General features: G+C 43.2%; 1 protein-coding gene across 20 annotated transcripts in view; it reads right to left on the bottom strand.

Moving 5' to 3' along the window:
* The window catches only part of lmbr1 (limb development membrane protein 1), a 305,384-nt gene that overhangs the window by 18,162 nt on the left and 263,543 nt on the right, over positions 1 to 23,679 (bottom strand). Inside the window, exons 19-20 of one of the 20 annotated variants that reach the window (XM_069914759.1) lie at positions 7,611 to 7,629; positions 203 to 2,870 (exon numbers count right to left, since the gene is read on the bottom strand). The exons of 17 other annotated variants lie outside the window; for them this stretch is intronic. In XM_069914759.1, the coding sequence (XP_069770860.1) occupies positions 2,866 to 2,870; positions 7,611 to 7,629 (24 nt within the window). In that variant the 3' untranslated portion in view covers positions 203 to 2,865. Of the gene's footprint in view, positions 1 to 202; positions 2,871 to 7,610; positions 7,630 to 13,256; positions 13,334 to 23,679 lie in introns of those variants that run through there. 2 more of the 20 variants (XM_069914765.1, XM_069914760.1) reach the window with 2 other exon arrangements.

Raw genomic sequence — 23,679 nt, 5'->3', positions numbered from 1 at the left:
AGTTAAAAATGAAAAATTAAATCAAAAATGAAATTCCCTGCAGATATTTTTGTACATTTTCATGAAAAAAAAGATGGAAATGGTGTAAAACTATGGATGGACAAGGTGTGGAATAGAGTTTGCGATATATTTGGTCTGGGATACGTTTTGTAGCTACTTAACTGAGAAGACTAAAAGTAAATTAGCACTACATAATACTTACATGGCAGTTATCCCAGGTGGTTTAGACGTCTATATTGCAACCTCTCGATGTCTGTTTTAACAAGCCATTCAAAGACCGTGTGTGTGAGGAATGGAAGACATGGATGCCAAGTGCAGAAAAGTCATTTACAAAAGGTAGGGCAATGCAGGCTGCTGTGTAACCGAGCTCAAGGCATGCGTCAAAGTTAAAGTTGAGATTGCGATAAAATCATTTAAAAATTGTGGTACCTCTTGTGCAATTGATGGCACAGAAGATGATTTATTGTGGGGAACTGACAATGAAGTTGAAACTGCCTCATCAAATGCAGATTGGGACCCATATGAGAGTATGGATGTGCTTGCTTCAGACAATGAAAGCCGGAGTGATTTTGAAGGATTCAAAATGTGTTGCTATTTTCAGACAATGATAGTGATTTTGAAGGGAGCTCATTGTGTTGTTTTCAATAAAAATCTCAATGAAAATCTGTCACAGTCGGGATTTTTTTTTTGTTTTTCAAGGGTCGACCACGCCAAATCTGCTTTTCATGGGTTGACTTATACGCCAAATTGGTTTTCCATGAGTCAACTTATATGCTGGATCAGCGCAGATTGGATTTTGAGCTGAATTTAAGGACTCAAAAGTATATCTGACATAAGTCGACCTTCATTTTTTGAGAGATTTTGTTGGGGTTTCATGACTCGACTTAACACGCCAAAATAAATAATTATCATTACAAATTAGTCGGTGAAAAATGGCCAAAATTTTGATTTGAAACCCTTCATCGAGACTGGAGATGCACAGGACAGAACCCAGTTTTAACGCAGTCAGGGTGGGAGGGGTGGAGCAGGGGTCCAATGTGGGATTGGTGAACCAAGTGAAACCTGATTGGACAGAGGCAGACTGGCAGATGACAGACAAAGGGAGAGAAGGGCAAGGAAAACAAAGGGGTCAGGTGGAGGAAGATGAGACATGCAGATCAGAGTGGGTGATCGGAAGACAAAAGCTGCCAATGTTGGATTCTGTGCTCAAAGTGGGGGTTTTTTGTGTGAAATGCTAACCATTCTTTTTCTCCCACTAATGCTGTAAGTGCAATTTAAGTTGTGGAGAGATTGTGGGGTAGAGAAAAAACTTTGATAACAGGGTGGAGATCAAAATTGAATTGTTCCATATAATCCACTACCAATAATGTTAGAAAAAAGAAACCTGCTGGACATGCGCAACAGTCAACATCCCAAAAGAAAAGTTCATGCAGAATTCTCTGCATTAACAACATTTTCCATTCATCATTAAATCAGACTTCTTTCATAAAACAGAACAGCTGATCCAGAGTTTGGACAATAATCTTTTAGGAGTTCATTCTTCCACATCTTCAAAAGTGACAGATGGGAATAGAAACTCTCATAAGCCACAGATCTATTACTTGGCATAGCTTTAACCAATGTTGAATTAAAAAAAAGGTTAGGGCTTTGGAACAAAGCCAATACAAAAAACACTGCTGGCATCTGATATTATTATGGTATTAGAGGTTTAATGATACCTAGATTCCAATATATAGTGTAGATTTGCAATTAAATTTAAAACACACGCTCTACATTCATGAAATATGTTCATAATGTTCTCTCATTTATGTTATTTTAGATCCTAAACTTCAACATTTGAGAGAAAAGTTGTTATAAGTTGTGGAGAAATTATCCCAAATAGTGTGAAATAAGTATACTTTTCTCACGTGTTAATCACTATTGTGGACATTAAGACATGTTTATAGTAGCATCAATTAAATTACCATTTTGCCAAAACAGCAGAAAGTTGTTAGTCAAAGAGGGGGGGAAAAACTACCAATAAAGTTGTTTTGTACTAATGGTTCAAAATACAAGTAGCACTGAATTAACAGACACATAGGCTAACATTGCCAATACTTATGGATGTTCCAGCATTCTAAGCCTTTACTGCAAGAAATCAAACCATAAATATTAAATCCATGCTGACATCTTACACATCTTTGCATTTTAAGGCAATCTCAAAGAATTTGTGGATAGAAGATACTTCTGCCTTGGTTTAAACCAACATTAATTACATTGTCACCTCCAATAGTGATTCATCCCCACAGCAGGCTTTTTCGCGATGCTTTGTAGATTGCTAAATATGCAAATTAAAGATCAGGATATGATCAAGTGAACTGTCAGTTGTTGGCACATCACCAAACATATTGGCTGAGGGGAGATTTTTTTTCATCACAACTGCCTTGAAGTGTTGGCTGCTGCTGGGACTTGAACTTGATGACAAAGCTCCAAGGCAAATGTTAAACCCAGCACCGAAAGATCAAGATGAGCCAATATCTTTGAGCATTCTGATGAGTGAAGAGTGTCCATTTTGTCACACTAGGGTGTGCATGACTGATTACATTTCAGCCAGAGAAAGACGACCCTATTATATGCACCTTAAAATATATGATGGTAAATAGTCAGCGAATGTTCAAAATGTTTCCGCAAGCTCAATAATATCGATTGCTAGCAAACTATTTGAACTTGTGAAATGAAGCCACATTTGCTTTTAGAGAAGTTGAACTTTCCATCTGTTTCTGTGCTTATTATTAAGTATTTCATCCTGAGGAAAGTATGTTATATTGTGTCCTTCAAATCCTTCCGATTAGCCCAAAGAATCACTGTCTCCTCGCTTTGCTGCATTTAATCTTTAAAGGGAATAGGAAAGCTATTGGTTATATGCAGATATTTTCCATAGCTGCTCAGAGACAGTTTATATTGCAGGGGAAGTTTTGAAGGCAGTTTGGTGCCAAGTTTAGAGTCAAATAGCCAGAACAATCCCACAGCAAATGACATTCAAGGTCCAAAATCACCAATTGGTTCAGAGTGGAAAAAATACCTGTCACCTAGGTTTTGCACCAACGAGTTAGTAAGAAATAAATTTCTATTTGCAGACAGCAAGCAGAAATATAATTTTAAAAATGAAAAGACATCATCTCAACAGATATTAGCATCTCAAGCTATTTATAAAGAAAATACTTAGCAAATAAAACATTTGGAAGATGTAACTTGAATTTTAAGTATTATCAAATGTAAAGTAGTACAACTAGTATTATATAATAGCCCCTCTGATAAAATGTGTGTGCTCTCAGTGTTACTGACGTACTTGGGCTTGGCTTCGCGGACGAAGATTTATGGAGGGGTATGTCCATGTCTGCTGCAGTCTCGTTGGTGACTGACAAGTCCGATGCGGGACAGGCAGGCACGGGTTGCAGCGGTTGCAAGGGAAAATTGGTGGGTTGGGGTTGGGTGTTTCCTCCTTTGTCTTTTGTCAGTGAGGTGGGCTCTGCGGTCTTCTTCAAAGGAGGTTGCTGCCCGCCGAAGTGTGAGGCGCCAAGATGCACGGTTGGAGGCGAGATCAGCCCACTGGCGGTGGTCAATGGGGAAGGCACCAAGAGATTTCTTTAAGCAGTCCTTGTACCTCTGCTTTGGTGCACCTCTGTCTCGGTGGCCAGTGGAGAGCTCGCCAAAGAACACGATCTTGGGAAGGCGATGGTCCTCCATACATTGCTTCAGTAAAAGCTCTATTCATATAATTTAAAGTGGTTATTCAGTGAAGTAATTTCCACTCAATGTGAATTATCTGCCATTCCACTCATGACTCCATCAACACTTTTTTCATTCCATTTTGTCATGTCTGTCTCATCCTCCATCTCAATACCAAGTTACCACCCTTCCTTTCCTCACAGCGCCCCTCCATCTAGAAACATATCAGTGACTAGGTCTCTACTGCAGCTTCCTACTTACATTCCACAGGTTCACAACCCTCTGAGTAAAGAAACTTCTCACGTGGAGACTAAATCTCTTGCCTTGTAACTTGAAATGGTGAAGTCCTCATTGTAGGCACCCTGACTAAGGGAAACATTCCCCCAACATCCATTTTGTCCAGGAAGCCCTGTTTGAATTTTCATGTTTCAATGAGATTTTCTTTCAATCATCTATGCTCCAGTGAATACAAACATATTGCTTCTCGCATGACAGTTCTCCCATCCCGGAAACTAGCCTCTAGAACTTTTACTGCATTTTTGTTTAATGGTAAATATATCCTTCCTTTGGTAAATAAGCCAAAATGACAGAATATAGCATTTAACTTAACAGCTTGCTGTAGCTCTATATTTGCTTTCAGTAACTGGCATGCAAAGTTAACCTAGATTCTTTACACATTGACACTTCTCAACTCCATTTATTATTGAGAGTCACATTCTGATAACTCAGCAGAGGTTTAACCCAAATTGCGTAATAGATGATTTATACTACTCCATTTAAATGAAGCATTGCTTATCAAGTTTGAAGCTAACAATCCTGATTCTAAATAATCCAAAATCATTCTCTAATATACTTTTCATAAGATCTAATATGCTATAATAAGTGTTAATTCTGCCTTGCCTACTGGAAAAGGAATCTCAGGGTTGTATGTGATGTCATGTGTGTACAATTACCAGAACAACTACCATTAGTTATTTAACAATTTTAGCTGCAGAGCATGAATAATATCCTGTGAAGTGCACTGTGCGCAAGGGGTAATGTGACATTGAACCCTGATGTCAAATTAAAAGTAGTACAGTAATTAAGGAATTATTTGATTTATTTTATTTGAAATCCCGTGACCATGGGTCTATGCCCAAGATGGTGATGCCTAGTCATCGGCAGCAGCCATGAGGGGAAGACTGAAGCAGGGACGGTGACCACGGCGGCGGACCAGTGAGGGGGTTCTGCGACTGGGGGCCCAGTGGATGTGGGGGGGCTGCAGGCGACTCGAGGCAAGGAATCTGCGAAGCTGTGGGCTGCTGGAGACTGCTGTTGGGAGACGTGCTAGGCTGTGGACTTCTGGAGACTTTCTTGAACTGGCTGGAGAGATACTAGGTATCGGAACGGAGAAGCAAGGAGGTGCCAAGAGTGCTGAAGGGTTCCTGACCGTGTCAGAGGTATGGATCTGAGGCTCAGGTTGCCAAAGGTTTGGACTTGACTCTGTGTGGCTGCGGAAGAGCTGGAGGTGAATCCATGAGCACACAGTAACTCTGAGGGGACTCTCGTGCTTCTCTCTCACTGTGACTGTAAGAGGCGCTTAAGAAATTCTTGCTGGTGACGAAAAGGTCTGCCTTGCAGCAGGCAAAAAGAAATTTCCTGTAAATAAATTGGATCTTGAAATTCTCTGAATGATGCCATGCAATCACATCATATAACCCAAACAATAAAAATGAAATTAAAAAAATGTAGAGAAATGCACCTGCAAAAGATTGCATATCCATTTAATTGGCCATATTTTTAATCCACTAAAGAATTTAATAATGAATTTGAAGAACGCTTTCTCAGTGGTAAAGAGCAGCTCAAGTGGAATGGCAGAGAATAAAGAATGAAACCAAGAGTCAGTGTATCAAATGTTATGCAATGCTTGCAAGGTGTATGGAAATGTTTGAATAGAACAATGCATTACTTATGATCAAACATGCATGTCCCTGTCATGGCATCCTGGATAATGATATCTATAGTAACAATGAATACCGCATTATAGGAGTAGAGGAATTTGAATGTGTTTGGGAAAAAAATAAGTCATGACATGACATGATGTTCAAACTTCAAACTCTTGTAAAGGGGAAACATATCTTTCTGGTATTTGCCCCAGTCCTCACCTTTCAAAGCTGCTAATATAAAATGTGGTTCAGAAACAATTCCACTTTTAACCAGTCATGAGTTTAATTAAGGAGTGAAATGGCAGATGAAAATACTTCATGTAACTGTGTATGATAAAAGAAAAAAAATACAGCTTCAGGATGAAAGGGGCCATTAAAATAAATGAGTGTTTAGAATAAATCTACTAGAAACAACATGTTGCTTCTTCCATGAAAGATTAATTTAGAAGAAGAATTGGTAGGATATAATTAACTCCAAAATCTAGAGTTTGTAAAGTGTAGGGAAGAAAGACAAACGACAACTATTTGCCCACCATGCTCTTTCTGAGCACAGCTCCCAGATGCCTCTGGAAAAGTACATGGAAAATTTGATATGTAATTGAAGGGGTATAAAACAAACATATGGGACTGCTCCATATTTTGATGAAGTTAGGTGGAAGAAAATAAAAGTGGACTTAACAAATGAAAGGCAAGTTATTAATACCAAATAAATTACATCTTAAGAATGGCAGTCAGATTACTACTCAAGATTCAATTTAATATCATACAAAAAATTTTCCTTTGTTTTCTCTGCAAAGGCAAACAAATAGTTGTCCAATGCCAATTAATATTAAAACAACAAAGTCAAGCAAAAGAGAGTTCATTCAGAGACAGGATGTCCATGAATCTCATCTCCTCCGACATCACTGTCTTCAGCACACCGGATACCTCCGTGCCTTTAATTTCCTGTCCTTTCCGTCATTATACTTAATTTTTGTACTTTTGTGTTTTAATACACAAAGCCTGTTCTTGAATTCAATGAGATTATGGCTGACTTGCATTGTAATCCTTCTCAACTGCATTCACTCTCTATTTCTGGATATGGTTCTTTTTTAAAAAAATACTTTTATTGATTTGAATAAACATACAAACAAAAAGGGTACAATTCAGTGAAATATTCTGTATATAGAGTCTGGAAAAACAACCAACTGAAAAACCTCACAAAGATAAGCGTATACAGAGCCGTTGTCATACCCACACTCCTGTTCGGCTCCGAATCATGGGTCCTCTACCGGCACCACCTACGGCTCCTAGAACGCTTCCACCAGCGTTGTCTCCGCTCCATCCTCAACATCCATTGGAGCGCTCACACCCCTAACGTCGAGGTACTCGAGATGGCAGAGGTCGACAGCATCGAGTCCACGCTGCTGAAGATCCAGCTGCGCTGGATGGGTCACGTCTCCAGAATGGAGGACCATCGCCTTCCCAAGATCGTATTATATGGCGAGCTCTCCACTGGCCACCGTGACAGAGGTGCACCAAAGAAAAGGTACAAGGACTGCCTAAAGAAATCTCTTGGTGCCTGCCACATTGACCACCGCCAGTGGGCTGATAACGCCTCAAACCGTGCATCTTGGCGCCTCACAGTTTGGCGGGCAGCAGCCTCCTTTGAAGAAGACCGCAGAGCCCACCTCACTGACAAAAGGCAAAGGAGGAAAAACCCAACACCCAACCCCAACCAACCAATTTTCCCTTGCAACCGCTGCAATCGTGTCTGCCTGTCCCGCATCGGACTGGTCAGCCACAAACGAGCCTGCAGCTGACGTGGACTTTTTTACCCCCTCCATAAATCTTCGTCCGCGAAGCCAAGCCAAAGAAAAGAGGTAACATAAATAATTGTAAATCATATCCATAATTCATATTCTAAATAATATACTTTTAGAAAAAACATACAAAAAGAGGAAAAAATAGTAGAGGAGTAAATGTCAAACCCCTTACCAAACCACATTGCCAGGTCCTATAAATAATTAGTATTAAAAGAGAAGCAAAGGTAGAAACAAAAGTATAAGGAATGTGGAAAAGAAACAAATCAGACAATTTAATTACATTGGAGTAAAATGATAAAGTAAGAATTATAAATTATAAAGTATTTTTTGATATGATGAGTTAACAAAAATCTATCATTTCCATTCTTCAAATGTCCTATTACCCTTAAATAAAAAAGGATCTTATGAGCAACTTCTCACGCCACAATTTGAATAGGAGAGGACAGCTATTTCGAGGTAATATTTTTTTCTTCTCGATCACAGATAATAGATTCCATCATTAATTAAATTGCTAATTATCATGTTGGCTAATAAGGGAAGATCAAGTATATATTCCCCAACACGTCATAATTCACTCGTTTTGAAGGCAAAATATCCTGGCTATTTTCATCAAGCAGGTCACATCTTCTCAAAACATATATAAAAAGTCAAAGAGTGAGTGAACAGAATTAGCCAACACGTTTCAAAAGATTGAAGAAAAACTGCATTTGTGTTCAAACATATTGAATAATCTACGATGACATTTATTTAATCAAAGATCATTCCCACCAAGAACCCTGCAAGAAATTTAGGAAAGTGTTTTCTCACCTTCACCTCAAAGTCTCACTTTTGTTTCACAAAGGCACCAGATAAAATAACAATCCCATGATTTAATAACTGCATCATGGCTGCATAAAGATAATGCCATACCAATAAAACCACACCGTGTGAAAACTATCAATATTCTTATTTTTGAAAAAGATAGAGGTTCACAAAATCATGAAGAGGACAGAAAGGGCAAATACAAGCAGGCTTTTTCCACTGAGGTTAGGTGAGCCAAGAACGAGAGGACATGGGTTGAAAGCGATAGATAGGTGAAATGTTAAAGGGAAACATTAGGGACAACAGCTTCACTCAAAGTGTGGTGAGAATGTGGAATGAGCTGCCAACAGAAGTCATGGATGCAAGTTCAATTTCAACGTTCAAGAGAAATTTCGATGGATGCATGGATCAGAGGGCTACAGTCTGAGTACAGGTCAATGGAACTACACAGAAAATTAGTTTGGCATGAACTAGATGGGCCAAAGAGCCTATTTCTGAAATGAAATGTTATATGTTTCTATGTCCAAAAAAAAATCTTTGAACATAATGAATACAATTCCCAAAAGATTAATTGCTTTTAAGCTTTAGACTTCCTCTTCTGGCCAAGGATTATGGATGTTTTTTTTTAATTTATTAAAAAGTTAAAACAATATCTAATAAGACATATTAATTCATTCAAACATTTATAGTACACCAATCTCTTCAACCTAAATGTTACATGAAGTTGATACCTAAAAAATAAATCTGAAAACACACATTTTAAATAATTGCCAAGCATCCTTCTCCATCACAAACTGATTACACAATTTAAACCACATACTGTAATTAACACAGAAGTGCACTATGTAAGATCAGCTCAGAGAACACAAGTTATAATCCAGATGTACACCAAAAATTATTTTTATGTGTCAATAAGATTGTGAAATAATTCCACAAAAAAGTGAGAAACCTATTTCTCTCTGCCTTTCATAAAGATCAGGGCTAATCAGCAACTTGAAACTCTATAGGATTAGAACAAATAATCCTTCAGTTCTTTTGACATCTGAAAGGTTATAGACCTTTAGTGAACGAGATGCTTTACCTACTGAAGTACAAAATTACAAACACTCACAACCTTGAGTGGAAAACATTTCCACTTCTGTAATTATGCCAGAAAATGATGTTAAGGTCACAAGTTCTGGGCTTCACAACCAGGGAAAAACATCTTCCAAATATTGACCCTGTAATGTGCCAGGAAGACTACACCTCTTTCCTCTACACCGCAATAGAGTTCACCATTTTCCCCCACATAATTGGAGGTGTAGTGAGCAGCGAGGAACGTTTTCAAAGCTTGCAGAGGGATCTGGACCAGCTGGAAAAATGGGTTGAAAAATGGCAAATGGAATTTAATGCAGACAAATGTGAGGTGCTGCACTTTAGAAGGACAAACCAAAGTAACATACACAGTAAACGGTAGGATCCTGAGGAGTGTGGTAGAACAGAGGGATCAGGGAATACAGATACATAATTCCTAGAAAGTGGCATCACAGGTAGATAGGGTTACAAACCAAAGCATTGAGTAGAGGAATTGGGATTTTACGGCTAGGTTATACAAGACATTGGTGAGGCCAAATTTGGGGTACCTTATGCTGTTTTGGTCAACTAACTAAAGGAAGGACATCAATAAAATTGACAAGAGGGCAAAGGATGTTGCCAAGACTTGAAGAACCGAGTTACAGGGAAAGGTTAAACAGGTTAGGACATTATTCTGCAAAAGAATGGGGAGAGATTTGATTAGAGGCATATAAAATTATGATGGGTATAGATAGGGAGTTAATGCAAGCAGGCATTTTCCACTGAGGTTAGGTGAGATTTAAAAAAAAAACTAGAGGACATGGGTTAAACTGAAAGGGGAACATTTTTTAAGGGAACATTAGGGGGAAACATCTTCACACAGAGAGGGGTGGGAATGTGGAACGAGCTGCCAGCTGAATTGGTAAATGCAGGCTCAATGGGAGGGGTATGGAGGGATATGGTGCAGATCAGTGGGACTAGGCAGAAAAATAGTTTGGCACAGACCAGAAGGGTCAAAGGACCTGTTTCTGTGCTGTAATATTCTATGTAATATTCTACTGTCTAATTTCTTCTGAACACTAGTTAGGAAGGTTCAGTCATTAGGTATTAATTTTGAGACAGTCAAATGGGTTTAACAGTGGCTGGAAGGAAGATGCCAGAGAATCGTAGTGGATAACTGTTAGTCAGGCTGGAGGCCGGTAACAAGTGGTGTGGCTCAGGGATCTGTATTGACTCCATTGCTATTTGTCACATACATTAATGATCTGAATGATGGGGTGGTAAATTGTACAAGTAAATATGCAGACAATACTAAAATAGGTGGAATTGAGGATAATGAAGAAGATTTACAAAGATTGCAGAGGGATTTGGATACGTAGAAGAGTGGGCAGAAAGATGGCAGATGGAGTTTAATGCTGAGAAGTGTAAAGTGCTTCATTTTGGAAGGAATAATCAAAACAGGATGTACATAGTAAATGAGAGGGCATTGAGGAATGCAGTGGAGCAGAAGGATCCAGGAATAACAGAGCATTGTTCCCTGAAGGTAGAATCTCATGTGGATAGGGTGATGAAGAAGGCTTTTGGTATGCTGGCCTTTATAAATCAATCAATAGAATATAGGAGTTGGAAGTGATTTTGAGACTGTTCAAGGCATTGGTGAGGCCAAACTTGGAATACTGTGTGCAGTTCTGGTCACCGAATTATAGGAAGGATATCAATAAGGTAGAGAGAGTGCAGAGAAGATTTACAAATATGTTACCTGGATTTCAGGATCTAGATTACAAAGAAAGAATGAGCAAATTAGGTCTTTATTCTTTGGAGCATAGAAGGGGATTTGATAGAGGTATTTAAGATTATGAGAGGGACAGAGGTGATGTGGATAGGCTATTTCCAATGAGAGTAAGAGAGATTGAAACAATAGGTCATGAGTTAAGAGATAAGGGGAAAAAGTTTAAAAGTGACATGAGGGGGAACTTATTTACTCAGAGAGAGGTGGCTGTTTGGAATGAGCTTCAGGGAGTAGTGGCAGCAGGGTTCATTTTGTCATTTAATGAAAAATTGAAGAGGTATATGGATGGGAGGGTAATGGAGGGTTATGAGCGGGGTGCAGATAGGTGGGATTAGCGGACAGGAGTTAGCAAGGTGCGGACTAGAGGGGCCAAACTGGCCGGTTTCTGTGCTGTAATTGTTATCTGATTAAAATGTGGATACTAATATTTATTTCGTCTTAAAATGAAAAGTTCTGAAATGTTATGAACTTAAGACCCCAAGGCATGCAATTATTTAGCTTTCTCAATCTTGTCCCTCTTACAGATATTACTTACAGAATTCAAATATGACAACACACAACCACTTCTTTCATACTTGCTTCTTCCTTTCTTCCATTGTTTTTTTTTAATTTAGATGGTTTGGAGCACTTTGGCATTTCAGTTTAATTTATCGATTTAAAACATTTTATTTCAAACTTTCATTTAGCATTGGAAACTGCTCCCATCTGGAATCTTTCCAATCTCCACACTGTTTAGGGTATTGTTTAGCAACCTTTGAATCTGCTAAATGCATTAATTTCTTTTCATCTATTGAGTGCCACTCAGCATAACCTACAAAAAAATGCATCTTGATATTTTCTGAAGCACTGCATGAATCACTGTACTCTAACACATCCCATTAATCTTGTTTGGACAGCTGTGTCTGTGTATTTGCTAGCAAATGAACAATTTAAAATTCTGCTTCTTTTTCTCTTCTATTCTTTCCATAAATCCCTATGGTAAACGATTCATGAAACTCATTCTTTAATTGAAAGAGATGGCAGATTTTTACCAGCTTCTTATAGCCACAGCTTGTGGTGTGAGGCAAAGCTTCACTTGCAGATTGCTCAGATGATCAAAAACAACTTGGGCCTAATGGAGATTGTTAATGTCAAAATTTGATCACAAGGAATACAGTTTTACAATTCTCTGAAGTGATCCTGAAAAAAAAATCTTGTCTGTGATACTTACTAATAAATAGACTTCCTGACATTGAACAACTAATGTACACATTTTTATGGCGCTTGTTTTTTTTAAATAAATCTTGATGAGTTTTGGAAATTATTTCCATTCACTGAACGATAACACCTCTCCCTGTCTCTGCAACTAAATTCCGGTCCCCTTCACCCCTCCCTGTCTCTGTAGCCCCCTCTGTTCCCCTACACCCCTCCCTGTCTCTGTTAAACAGTTTCAAAATGTTCTTTGAACCCACCTTAAAAATGTCCTTTGCATTCGCCCTATCAAATACGAGGCATTTCTGAGTTGGAGAAGTAGGGCATCAAGGGTAATGAGATAAAATTGAAATAATCCTCAATTTCAATTAAACAATCATTTTTTACCCAAATGGCCTCATTCCACAACTGTGCATTTTTATTCTTTTGTGTCCCAGCCAGATTTGAGGTTTATCTGAGATTAATTTAGTAATGTATTCTGGAACCTCAGCACTGCGCAAATTAAGATTTCCAGAAGACCATGGGCATTCAGCAGAGAAGGTGGTTCAACGTCACTTCCCAGAGAAGCACCAGAGATTTGGCTTGAGCTGGTCCTCAAAATGAAATATTTGTTCATTTATCTGGTACCCAACATACCATCAGGAATGAGGAAAATTAAGAAATAACAGCAGTCTCAAGAGATATTAGCTAATAACAATAAGAGAACATTGCTGGTGATGCTATGGTAAATCCGATAAATTCTTCAAATATCTGATTCCTAATTTTATGATGATGATAAATAGATCTATTCAAGAAAGACTGGGTTAAATGCCGTTATAAATGGGCCTATAATGGAAGCCATAAAGGTTATGGCTTAAATGTGAGGATCACTGTCTTCATCACCCTCTCAGGCAATGCACTATAAACTCAACCCATGCTTTGGGTTAACAAAAATCGTCTTTATATGCCCCCTAAACCTTCTACCTCTGGTTACAGGAAAAATGTTTTCTATTGCCTACCTTATCTATGTTCCTCATTATTTTGTATACCTCCTCTTGATCTCCCCTCAAGCTTTGGCACTTCTGAGGAAAACAAATCCAGCCTACTTAATCTCTGTCATAAAATAATCTGCTGGAGAAACTCAATGGGCTGAGCAGTATTATAGAAAAAGAATGGTCAATAATTCGAGTTGCAACCCTTTACTGAGACTAGGTCTCAGTCTTGATGAAGGGTTCCAAGCCAAAATATTAACCATACCTTTTGACCCAACTCAAGTAGGGTCTTTCAAATTGCCTTGTAAAATGGGGTTAACTGGGGAATTTACCTGGTTAATGACCCAGGGAAAATTGGGCAATTTGAAAGGTCCAAATTGGGCAAACACAGTCAAAATCAACCCAGGTCCCAGACCTACTTCGGAGGTGGTCTGGGAACCCAGAAAAACTTACCGGGGTATCCTCCTCTGGCAACTTGAAAGGAAAAATGGCTTATTTAGTAAATCTGGTGACATCAGCGCTTGCGTGCATGTGTTACCAAGGCAGCACCTTGGTGGGAAGTTCAATGGCAGAGAGGGACGTGTGCAGTGCAGGTTAGTGAACTGAGTTTTTAAAACGTGGTGACAACGTGTTTTTAGTTCAGTTTTAGTTGCTGAATTTTTATCTCAGATCATCTGTAACATTCTGTCTGGCAAATTAAGAAGTCTGAATTGTGCGCATATTTTTAAAAAGGGCGTTTATCCAGCTTCTGCCGGGACTTCCAGTGAGTGGGTAACACATCACTCACCACATCATCGCAGGGGCAGGATCCCTATTAAATCGCTGGGATATCAAGTTAGCAGATAAATTATCCTGCAGTGCCAACTACCCAGTAATCTCACCCTAGCCCTAGGAGGGCTACCCAGGTACTGCAGTTTGAAAAGGCCTAGACTGAGTTCCTGAACCTGCTGAGTCCTTCCTCTTGCAGAGTGTTTTTTTCATATCTTCAGATTCCTGCATCTGCAGTCTCTTAACTCCAGGCAATATCCTGATCAATCCCCTTTGCTCCCTCTCCAGAACAATTATAACCTTTTTATACTGTGACTAATGGTGCACCAGCAACAACCTCACACTTGATTTCAGGAAGAGAAAACCAGAGGTGCACCAGTGATCATTAGGGGATAAGAGGTAGAGTCACTAACTCAGAAGATCTTTCCTGGACCCAACACACTAATGGCATCTTGAAGAAAGCACATCAACACCTCTACCTCCTCAGGAGTTTGTGGAGATTTGGTATGATATTGGAAACCTTGGCAACTTTCTACAGAAGGATGAGAGGAGACTTAATAGTGGTCTATAAGATTATGAGAGGCATTGATAGGGTGGACAACCAACACCTTTTTCCTAGGGCAGGATCAGCAAACACCAGAGTTAAGGGAGAGAAGTTTAGGAGAGACATTTTTTAAAATATAGAAAGTTGTGGGAGCCTGGAATGCCCTTTGCCGTGGATGGTGGTGGAACCTGAAACATTTGGGGGCATTGAAAGAGACTCTTATTATAGACACATGGAAGAAAGAAAAATAGAGGGATTATGGGGTAGGGAAGGTTTAGTACTTTATTTTAAGGAAGGAATATATGGGTCGGCACTGCATCGAGGGTCGAAGGACCTGTACTGTACTATATTGTTCTATGTTCTATATGTGGTGGAAAGTCTCAATCAAGGTCTCATACAGGGACACCAATAGCCTCGAGCGGAAAGTCCTGCAAAGGGCAGTGGACACAGCCCAGGACATCATCCCCACCATCGAGAACATCTAGAGAACACTGCTGTCGTAAAGCAGCAGCAATCATCAAGGAGCCACACCATCCAGCACACACTCTGTTCTCACTGCTACCATCAGGAAAGAGGTACAGGTGCCACAAGAAACAACCGCTACTCCTGCACCACCAGACTCAACCACAAACTCAATCAGAGACTGATTTATGATCTCTTATTTTTGCACTTTATTGATTTTATTTCTCTGTATTGCAGTTTGTTTACATTTCTTTACTTGTTCACGCATCTTCATGAGTACAGTTTTTTTTGCACCACAAATTCATGGTAATTCTGCCCCGCCTGCAGGAGAAAGAATCTCAGGGTTGTATGGGATGTCATGCATGTACTCTGACAATAAATCAGAAATCTGAAAAACTACACACAATATTCCAAATGTGGCTTCACTGAACTTTTATAAAGCTGTACCACAACGTTTCTGCTCTTGTATTTTGTGATCAGGCTAATGAAAGGCTGCATCTTCTTTATCAACCTGTGCTGCTGCATTCAGTGATCCTTGGACTCATACGCCAAGGTCCCTCTTCTTCAAATCCCTCGGGCCTTACCATTTACTTTGTCTGCCCTGCCCTTATTTGACCTTCCAAAATGCACCTCTTTGCACTTAGCAGGATTAAATTCCATCTGCCATTTGCTCTGCCCAATTTATCGACTCATCAACATCTTCCTGTGGCCTGAGCCCATCCTAATCACTGTCCTAAACCACACATATTTGCAGTATAGAAGTAAAATAAAATTTTATTTTTAACCAAGAATTGCATGTGTTTTCAATGAGGTGCAGCTGAAGAGTAATGTCTCAGTAATCTTATTTCATCAGCTTTCTATGTACAGTATAACAAAGCAGAGGGAATATTCAGACAGACAGATATTCAGGGGATCTTTATCTGTCTTAAATAAAAATGTGGAAAAAAGATTCAGCTGGAAACATCAACCATTCATCATCTCCCATGATGTTGCTAGACCCGCTAAGTTTCTCCAGCAGATTCCATTTAACTTCAGCTTTCCAGTTTGAAAAACAAAATACCACATTAATTCATTTAAAATAATAACAGAAAATGCTGGTAATAGTCAGGTCATGTCTATGGAAGGAGAAACAAAGCCTTAGGTCCAAAACTCTTTGCCAGAATGAGGAAAGTGAGAAGAACAATTCGGGTTTCAGTAGTAGAAAAAGTGGTGAGGAGAATAAAGGGAATCGCTTTGATAGCTCATGTCCAAATGGGTTAATGGGTGCAGTTTTAAGCACGTTACGCTTCCTTGTCTGTGTAATGTGTTGTTAATAGCAAGATTAGAAGTGGTCATACAATACAATTACTAGAACCTAGGAGAATTACAGATCCAGATAGCTATCCTTGTCCAACCATGTCAATGCGACTTCAACCATGAAAAAGAACACCAATTATGGTTTTTAGACTACAGGCATGTTACACACAATCAAGGAATTTTGCCACGACACAGGCAGTCTAAAAAGGATTGTGCAGGAATTTGGAGGCAATTCCTGCCCCACGATTTATCCTGCAGGACCCCTACAACTTTTTGGAGGAAGCCTGCAGTGTAAATCATACCAGGAAAAATCACTGACAGTCATCATTCTACTGCATGTCCATCCACCAGGACTGTTGCACTCAGGTATTTGCAGTCTAAAAAGGAGCCCAGTGTGAACGACCACACGGGGAGCAATTATGTTAATTTTTTTCCACGATTTTCCCAACATTGCAGTCTAAAAACCATAAGTGACTCTACTTCCACAGAAGCCCAAGGGAATTGAGAACTGCTCTGCTCAAGGCCATAGAAAATGCAGATGCTCATGTTAACATGCAAACCAACCTCCCCTCCATCAACACTGTCTATAGCACCTTCCACACTTTCACGTGGTCCCAGGAATTAATGGCCAATTGGGCTTTAAAATATCTAGTGTGAAAGGAAAATGTTCTCAACACCAGCGTCAGATGACGTCATCTCACACGGGGATTGATGGCATCAACCCCTAGTACAATCTCTGGCCTCTGCAGACTCCGGCATTGCAATCAGGCAAGTGCAGAATGGGCAATTGCACTGTGGGATTCAAATGACCCCAAGTTTTTGTGTGAGTGCAGGAACATGAAGGAAGAAACGTTTAAAATGAAGGTATAAACTTTGTTGTGGGAAAGTTGCAGCAGGAGAGAGAGAGTGGAAATAAATAGCAATAAACAGCAATAGTGGACAATTTTTAAACAACATGCGCACAATTTACAGACTGTGGGGAAAAAGCGATGGCGGACCTGACTTCCCAGAATGCAGTGCAGCAGAGAAACCCCTCTATGAATGCTCCATGCATGCAGCCGGACAGACAGCCCTTTCTCTGCCGCATGGAATTCTGGGAGGGTAGGTCTGCCATCACTTTTTCCCAGGTATTTATAAATTATATGCTATAACGCTACAACTTTCCCATGCTGTATAAATTGAGTGCTATAGTGCTATCAACTTTCCCACAGTCGCTTATAAATGTTTATATAGTTCGGAACAACAACAATAGGCTGAAGGGCTCACACTGTACTGTTTTTCGTTGGCTTGGCTTCGCGGACGAACATTTATGGAGGGGTAAATGTCCACGTCAGCTGCAGGCTCGTTTGTGGCTGACAAGTCACTGTACTGTACATAAAGCTTAATTATCGTATAACTATGCAAGATTAATTTTGTTCAAATTTAAGATCATAATACATTGATCAGGGCAGGTTCACCATCGCTCGATGTGTCATTACATCACCGGTAGAAGGTAGAACAGTCCTAACCCCAAGGGTGGCTCCTTGCAAGTGTGAAAGCATTCAGTATCCCAGTTAGGAGTGGTCAAGTGTGAAAAGCCAAACCCCCATTCCTATCCTGGGACACTGAACTGGTGATTTACTGCGACGCAAGTGTGAAAGGGGCTTATACAATAGCTTGATCTAAAATCAGTGTATTTTGCCTGATCAAGGGAGACCACAAAGGAATGAGGGAGGCACTGGTTGGATGGACTGAGAATACGGTCTGCATTATGGGACAGATGAAGAAAAGTGGAAGATTTCAAGAATTTTTTACAGTGCTAAGCACGTATATTGCAGAGGGAAGAGCAAGCTTTGGATAACTAAGGAGATAAAGGAATGCATCAAATTAAAATCTCATGCATTCAAAGTTGCCAAAAATAGTGGGAAATTGGAAGATTGAGAATAATTTAAAAAGCACCAAAGAACCACCAACAAAGCAATATTGAAAGGGAAGTTAGAATTTTTTTTACCCAGAGCAAAGAAAGCAAATATCAGAGGGCATTTGTTCAAGGCAAGTGGAGGAAAGTTTAGGGAGATGTCAGAGGCTAGTCTTTAGACCCCTTCACACCTCCAAGTGATCCCAGGAATCAAACACCTATCAGCCTAAAAAGTGCCAAGTGAGAAAAAAAATCAACTCAGTGCCAACGTCAGATGACATCATCTCACGCCAGGGGTTGACGGCCTCAACCCCAGTAATATCCCAGGCGTCTGCAAACCCTGGCATTGCAATCAGGCAAATATGAAATGGGTAATTGCATTGTGAGACTGAAATGACCCAAGTTTTTGCATGAGTGCAGCAAGAAAAGATTAAAATGAAGGTATTGTAGTGGCAACTACTCTGCTCCTACAATAACACACACGCACAACCAGACGGATTGAGCTCAGTGAGCAGACTAGTTTATTGCAGGCTGCTGGGCTGGACATACACCCAGCCCGGACTTGGCTGAGAACCACGCTGGAGGGCACTGATGTCACCTGGGCATCTCGTGGTGCCCCAGCGCGGGTTTCTGAGCCCCATGCTGGAAGGAAAGGAAAACCCCGACGGCGCCATTTTGGCCGGCTGCCCCGCTGCATGGCTTACAAGCGGGGCCGGTTCGCCTGCCTTGTGGTGAGCCGCCACACAGCCCCCCCAAGAACCGGCACCAATGTCCTTTTTCACCGGGCGGCCTCACCTCTTGGGCTGGGCAATGACCACGGGCTTGGGTGGGATCGAGGTGTGCTGGCTTCAGCCTGTCCATGGTAAACAGCTCCCGCTTGCCGCCACTGTCCAGCGTGAACATCGAGCCGGAACACTGTACAACCCTGTACAGCCCCTTGTACGGTCATTGCAGAGATGCCGCGGTTGAGGCCCGCCAAACAAAAACGTACTCTGCGGAAAGAAGTTCGCCGGGAACGTGAGACGGGTGGGTGCCATGGCTGGGCGGCGGTGAGGGTTTGAACAAGTCCAACCGTGTCCTGAGGTGAGGAAGTAGTTCGCGCGGTGACCACTGGGGATTGTGAAGTGCATTGACGAATTCACCAGGTAGTGCCAGCAGCGCACCATAGACCAGCTCAGCTGATGATGCCTGCAGATCTTCCTTGGGACTGGAGCAGATGCCCAGGGGCACCCAAGATAGTTCGTCCGCCCAGTCAGGACCGGTGAGGCAGGCCATGAGTGCTGACTTAATGTGGCGGTGCAGACATTCGACCAGTCCATTGGCCTGTAGGTGGTGCAGTGTAGCTGGATCCCCAACCTGTTGGCGAGCTGTGCCCAGAGCGCTGATGTGAACTGATCGCTGGTGAGGTGACCCGGGACGCCGAACCGGGCAACCCAACCAAGCAACAGTGCTCAGGAGCAGGAGTCGGTGGAGACTTCTGGCATCGGGATAGCCTCGGACCAGTGAGTGGTGCGGTCCACCATCATAAACAGGTAACGGTTGCCCCGGGAAACGGGCAAGAGCCCGACAATGTCCACGTGAATGAGGTTGAACCATTCCCGGACGTGCTCGAACTCCTGTATGGGTGCCCTGGTGTGCCTGTGTACCTTGGAGGTCTGGCAATGGGTGCATGTTCTGGCCCAGCCTGCGATCTGCTTTATGCCGTACAAACCATTCTGCCACCATCTGGACCGTGGACCTGATGGACGGATGTGAAAGGTTGTGGATGTGACGGAAGACCAGCCTGCGCCACTGCTGGGGGAACACTGGCCGCGGGGTGCTCAAGGAAATATCACAGAGGATGGTGCCTTTGCCGCTCCTCTGTGGTCTCGGAACCGCAGGCCCATGATGGCGGTCTTGAAGGCCCTCGTCTCCTCATCAGATTCCTGGTCCTGGGTGAGCTGGTCGAAGTCTATGCCGGGTGTCAGCGCGCAGATGGCTGGTCGCGAGAGTGCATCGGCAACCACATTGTCCTTCTCCACCTCGTGCCGAATGTTGGTGGTAAACTCCAACACGAAGGAGAGGTGACACTGCTGAGGGGTCGACCAGGGATCCTGCCATCACGAGCGCCTGGGTGAGGGGTTTGTGATCGGTGAAGATGGTAAAAGTCCTCCCCTCCTAAAAATAGCGGATATTCCGCACCGTCAGGTACATGCCCAGTAACTCGTGGTCGAAAACACTATACTTGCGTTCCGGTGGGCAGAGCAGGCGGCTAAAGAATGCCAGTGGTTTCCAATGCCCATTCACCTGCTGCTCCAGGATGGCACCGAGGGATGTGGCAGAGGCATTGACAGAGAGGGCCATGTGCAGTTGGGCGAGCATGTTGGCCTTCGCGAGGGCGTCCTTGGTGGCCTCGAATGCGGCGCAGGCTTCTGGGTTCCAAGCAAGTGTCTTGTGTTTGGGCGCAATGAGGGCGAATAGCGGCTGCATGATGCGTGCAGCTCTCAGCATGAAGCAGTTGTAAAAGTTGACCATACCCGTGAACTCCTGCAGTACCTTGAGGCTGTCCGGGCGTGGGAACTCCCTGATAGCAGCAACCTTCCCAGCGGTGGGCGTGGCTCCTTCGGCTGTGATGGTATGGCCCAGGAACTGCAAGGACTCTTTCCCGAACTGGCACTCGGCCGGGTTGATGGTAAGGCCGAAGTCAGCCAGCTGGGAGAAAAGGGCACATAGGTGGGCCTTGTGTTGCGCCCGATCCTTGCTGGCGACAAGGATGTCGTCCAAATAAATAAAGACAAAATCCAAGTCCCTGCCCACAGAGTCCATGAGGCACTGGAATGTCTGAGCGCCATTCTTGAGCCCGAACGGCATGCGCAGGAATTCGAACAAGCCAAAGGGGGTGATGATGGCCGTCTTGGGTATGTCCTCAGGGTGTACCGGGATCTGGTGATATCCGCGCACCAGGTCAACCTTGGAGAAAACCCTTGCACCATGCAGGTTGGCCGTAAAGTCTTGGATGTGAGGGATGGGCTAATGGTCAGGAACGGTTGTCTCGTTGAGCAGTTGATAGTCTCCTCAGGGACGCCAGCCACCAGTGGCATTCGGGACCAGATGGAGCGGCGAGGCCCACGGGCTGTTGGTCCATTAAATGATCCCCAGCTCCAACAGGTACCAAAACTCCTCCTTCGCAACCTGGAGCTTGTCAGGCGGGAGCCGGCGTGCCTTGGCATGAACCGGTGGGCCCTGGGTGGGGATGTGGTGGAACACCCTGTGACGCGGCGAGGCAGCGGAGAACTGTGGCTTGAGGAGTGTCCAGGATTCATTGGAACTTGTCTCTGGGCATGCTGATCGTAGCTATCTGCGGTTGCTCAGAGTGGGAGGCATCGAGGCGAACAGCCTGGAAGGTATGGGCGTCCACCAGGCGCCTACCTCGAATGTCCACCAGAAGCCCGGTGCGGGGAGGAAGTCTGCACCTAGGATGGGAGGGACGAGATGGTGAACTTCCACACGAAATTCCGTTGGCCGATCTGGAAGTGGACTGTCTTGTCTCCATACGTCCGGATTACCGTTGTGTTGGCCGCACGGAGGGGAGGTCCACGAGGTCAGTTCCTGGACACGACAGCCGTGGCTGGGATGATGCTGATCTGGGCTCCAGTGTCAACAAGGAACCGACGGCCGCTGACTGAGTCCCTCAGGTAAAGGAGGCTGTGCCGTTGGCCAGCCGCCGCAGCCATTAACAGCAGCCGGCCTGGTCATTTCCCTGGAATGAGCAGGGCTGATGACACTTCCGAGCCTTGGTTCCCTAGCGCTGGTGGTAGAAGCAGAAGCCTGGAGCGGATGCTGTGGCCTTGGTTATGCTCTTTCGGGCCCCTGCAGGGGCCGGATGCTCTACCGCAGCGCTAGGGATGGGCTTGGCGTGGACGTGTCCATGCCTTGTGACCTGCTTGACGACTGAGCCCTCCGGGAATCGTGCGAGCCACAGCTCTTGGGCCTTCTGGGCGACCTTCCTCGGGTCGATGAAGCTCTCCTGGACTAGCACCGGCCAGATGTCCCCAGGTATATGGTTGAGGAAGATGGCATCGAAGAGTGGGCAGTTGGTGTGCTCACCCACGAGCATCTCGTCCATCAGCTCCATCAGGGACCTGTTCCCCAGGGAGGCGAGGTGCAGCATCCGAGCAGCACGCTGGTGTCTGGATAGTCCGAGGGACCCCGTAAGCACTCGCTTGATGGTCTTGTGTTTGTCCTCGGCAGGTGGGTGCTGAACAAGGTGCAACACGCGTTTGGCGGTGGCCTGATCCAGGGCAGCAACCACATGGTAGAATTTGGTCATGTCAGATGAAATGTAGCGGAGGTGAAACTGAGCCTCCGTGTGGCCGAACCAGGTCTCCGGCTCATGAACCCAAAATTCAGGCCGTTTCACTGCTATAGGGCTGATCCCAGGCTCGCTCATGATGGGTTCAAAGACGTTTGAACCAGCCAGGGTCACCAATTGTAACGGCAGCTACTCTGCTCCTGCAATAACACACACACAACCAGACGGGTTGAGCACAGTGAGCAGACTAGTTTATTGCAGGCTGCTGGGCTGCACTTATACTCCCAGCCCAGACCTGGCTGAGAACCGCGCTGAAGGGCGCTGACATCACCCGGATGTCACTTGGTCCCCCAGCGTGGGTTTCTGAGCCCCATGCTGGAAGGATGGGAAACCCCCGATGGCGCCATTTTGGCCGGTTCGCCTGCCTTGTGGTAAGCCGCCACAGTATAAACTTTGCTGTGGGAAAGTCACAAAGAGACAAAGAGGAAATAAATAGCATAAACAGCAATAAATAGCAATAGCGGAGAATTTTTAACCACCATGGGATAATTGGTAGCACTATAGCACACAATTTATCAAGACTGTGGGGTGAAAAAAGCAATGACGGACCTGACTTCCCAGAATGCCATGTGGCAGAGAAACCCTCTATGAATGCTCCGTGCATGCAGCCAGGCATACAGCCCTTTCTCTGCTGCATTGAATTTTGGGAGGGCAGGTCCACCATCACTTTTTCCCCCACAGTATTTATAAATTGTAAGCAATAGTGCTACCAACTTTCCCACGCTATATAAATTGAGCGCTATAGCGCCTCCAACTTTACCACCCTATTTAAAAATTGTATGCTATTGCTATTTATTGCTTGCAATTTCCATTGGTCCCTTCTAAAGCTTGGTTTATAGGTTGGCACAACGACAACAGGGGCTGAAGGGCTCATACTGTGCTGTACAGAAAGTTTAATTATATTATAATTAGGCATGATTAATTTTGTTCAAATGTAAGATCCTAGTACATTGATCAGGATTTAGGGCAGGTCCACCATCACTCATGCATCATTATGTCAACGGTAGAAGGTAAAACAGTCTTAACCCCAGGGATGGCTCCTTGCAAGTGTGAAAGCGTTCACTGTCCCAGTTTGGAGTCTTTCTTTGGCTTGGCTTCGCGGATGAAGATTTATGGAG

Source organism: Narcine bancroftii, chromosome 1 (genome assembly GCF_036971445.1).
Source record: "Narcine bancroftii isolate sNarBan1 chromosome 1, sNarBan1.hap1, whole genome shotgun sequence".
Taxonomy (NCBI): Eukaryota; Metazoa; Chordata; class Chondrichthyes; order Torpediniformes; family Narcinidae; genus Narcine; species Narcine bancroftii.
The sequence above is the reverse complement of the archived record's forward strand: the minus strand, read 5'-3'. Positions and strand labels throughout refer to the sequence as shown.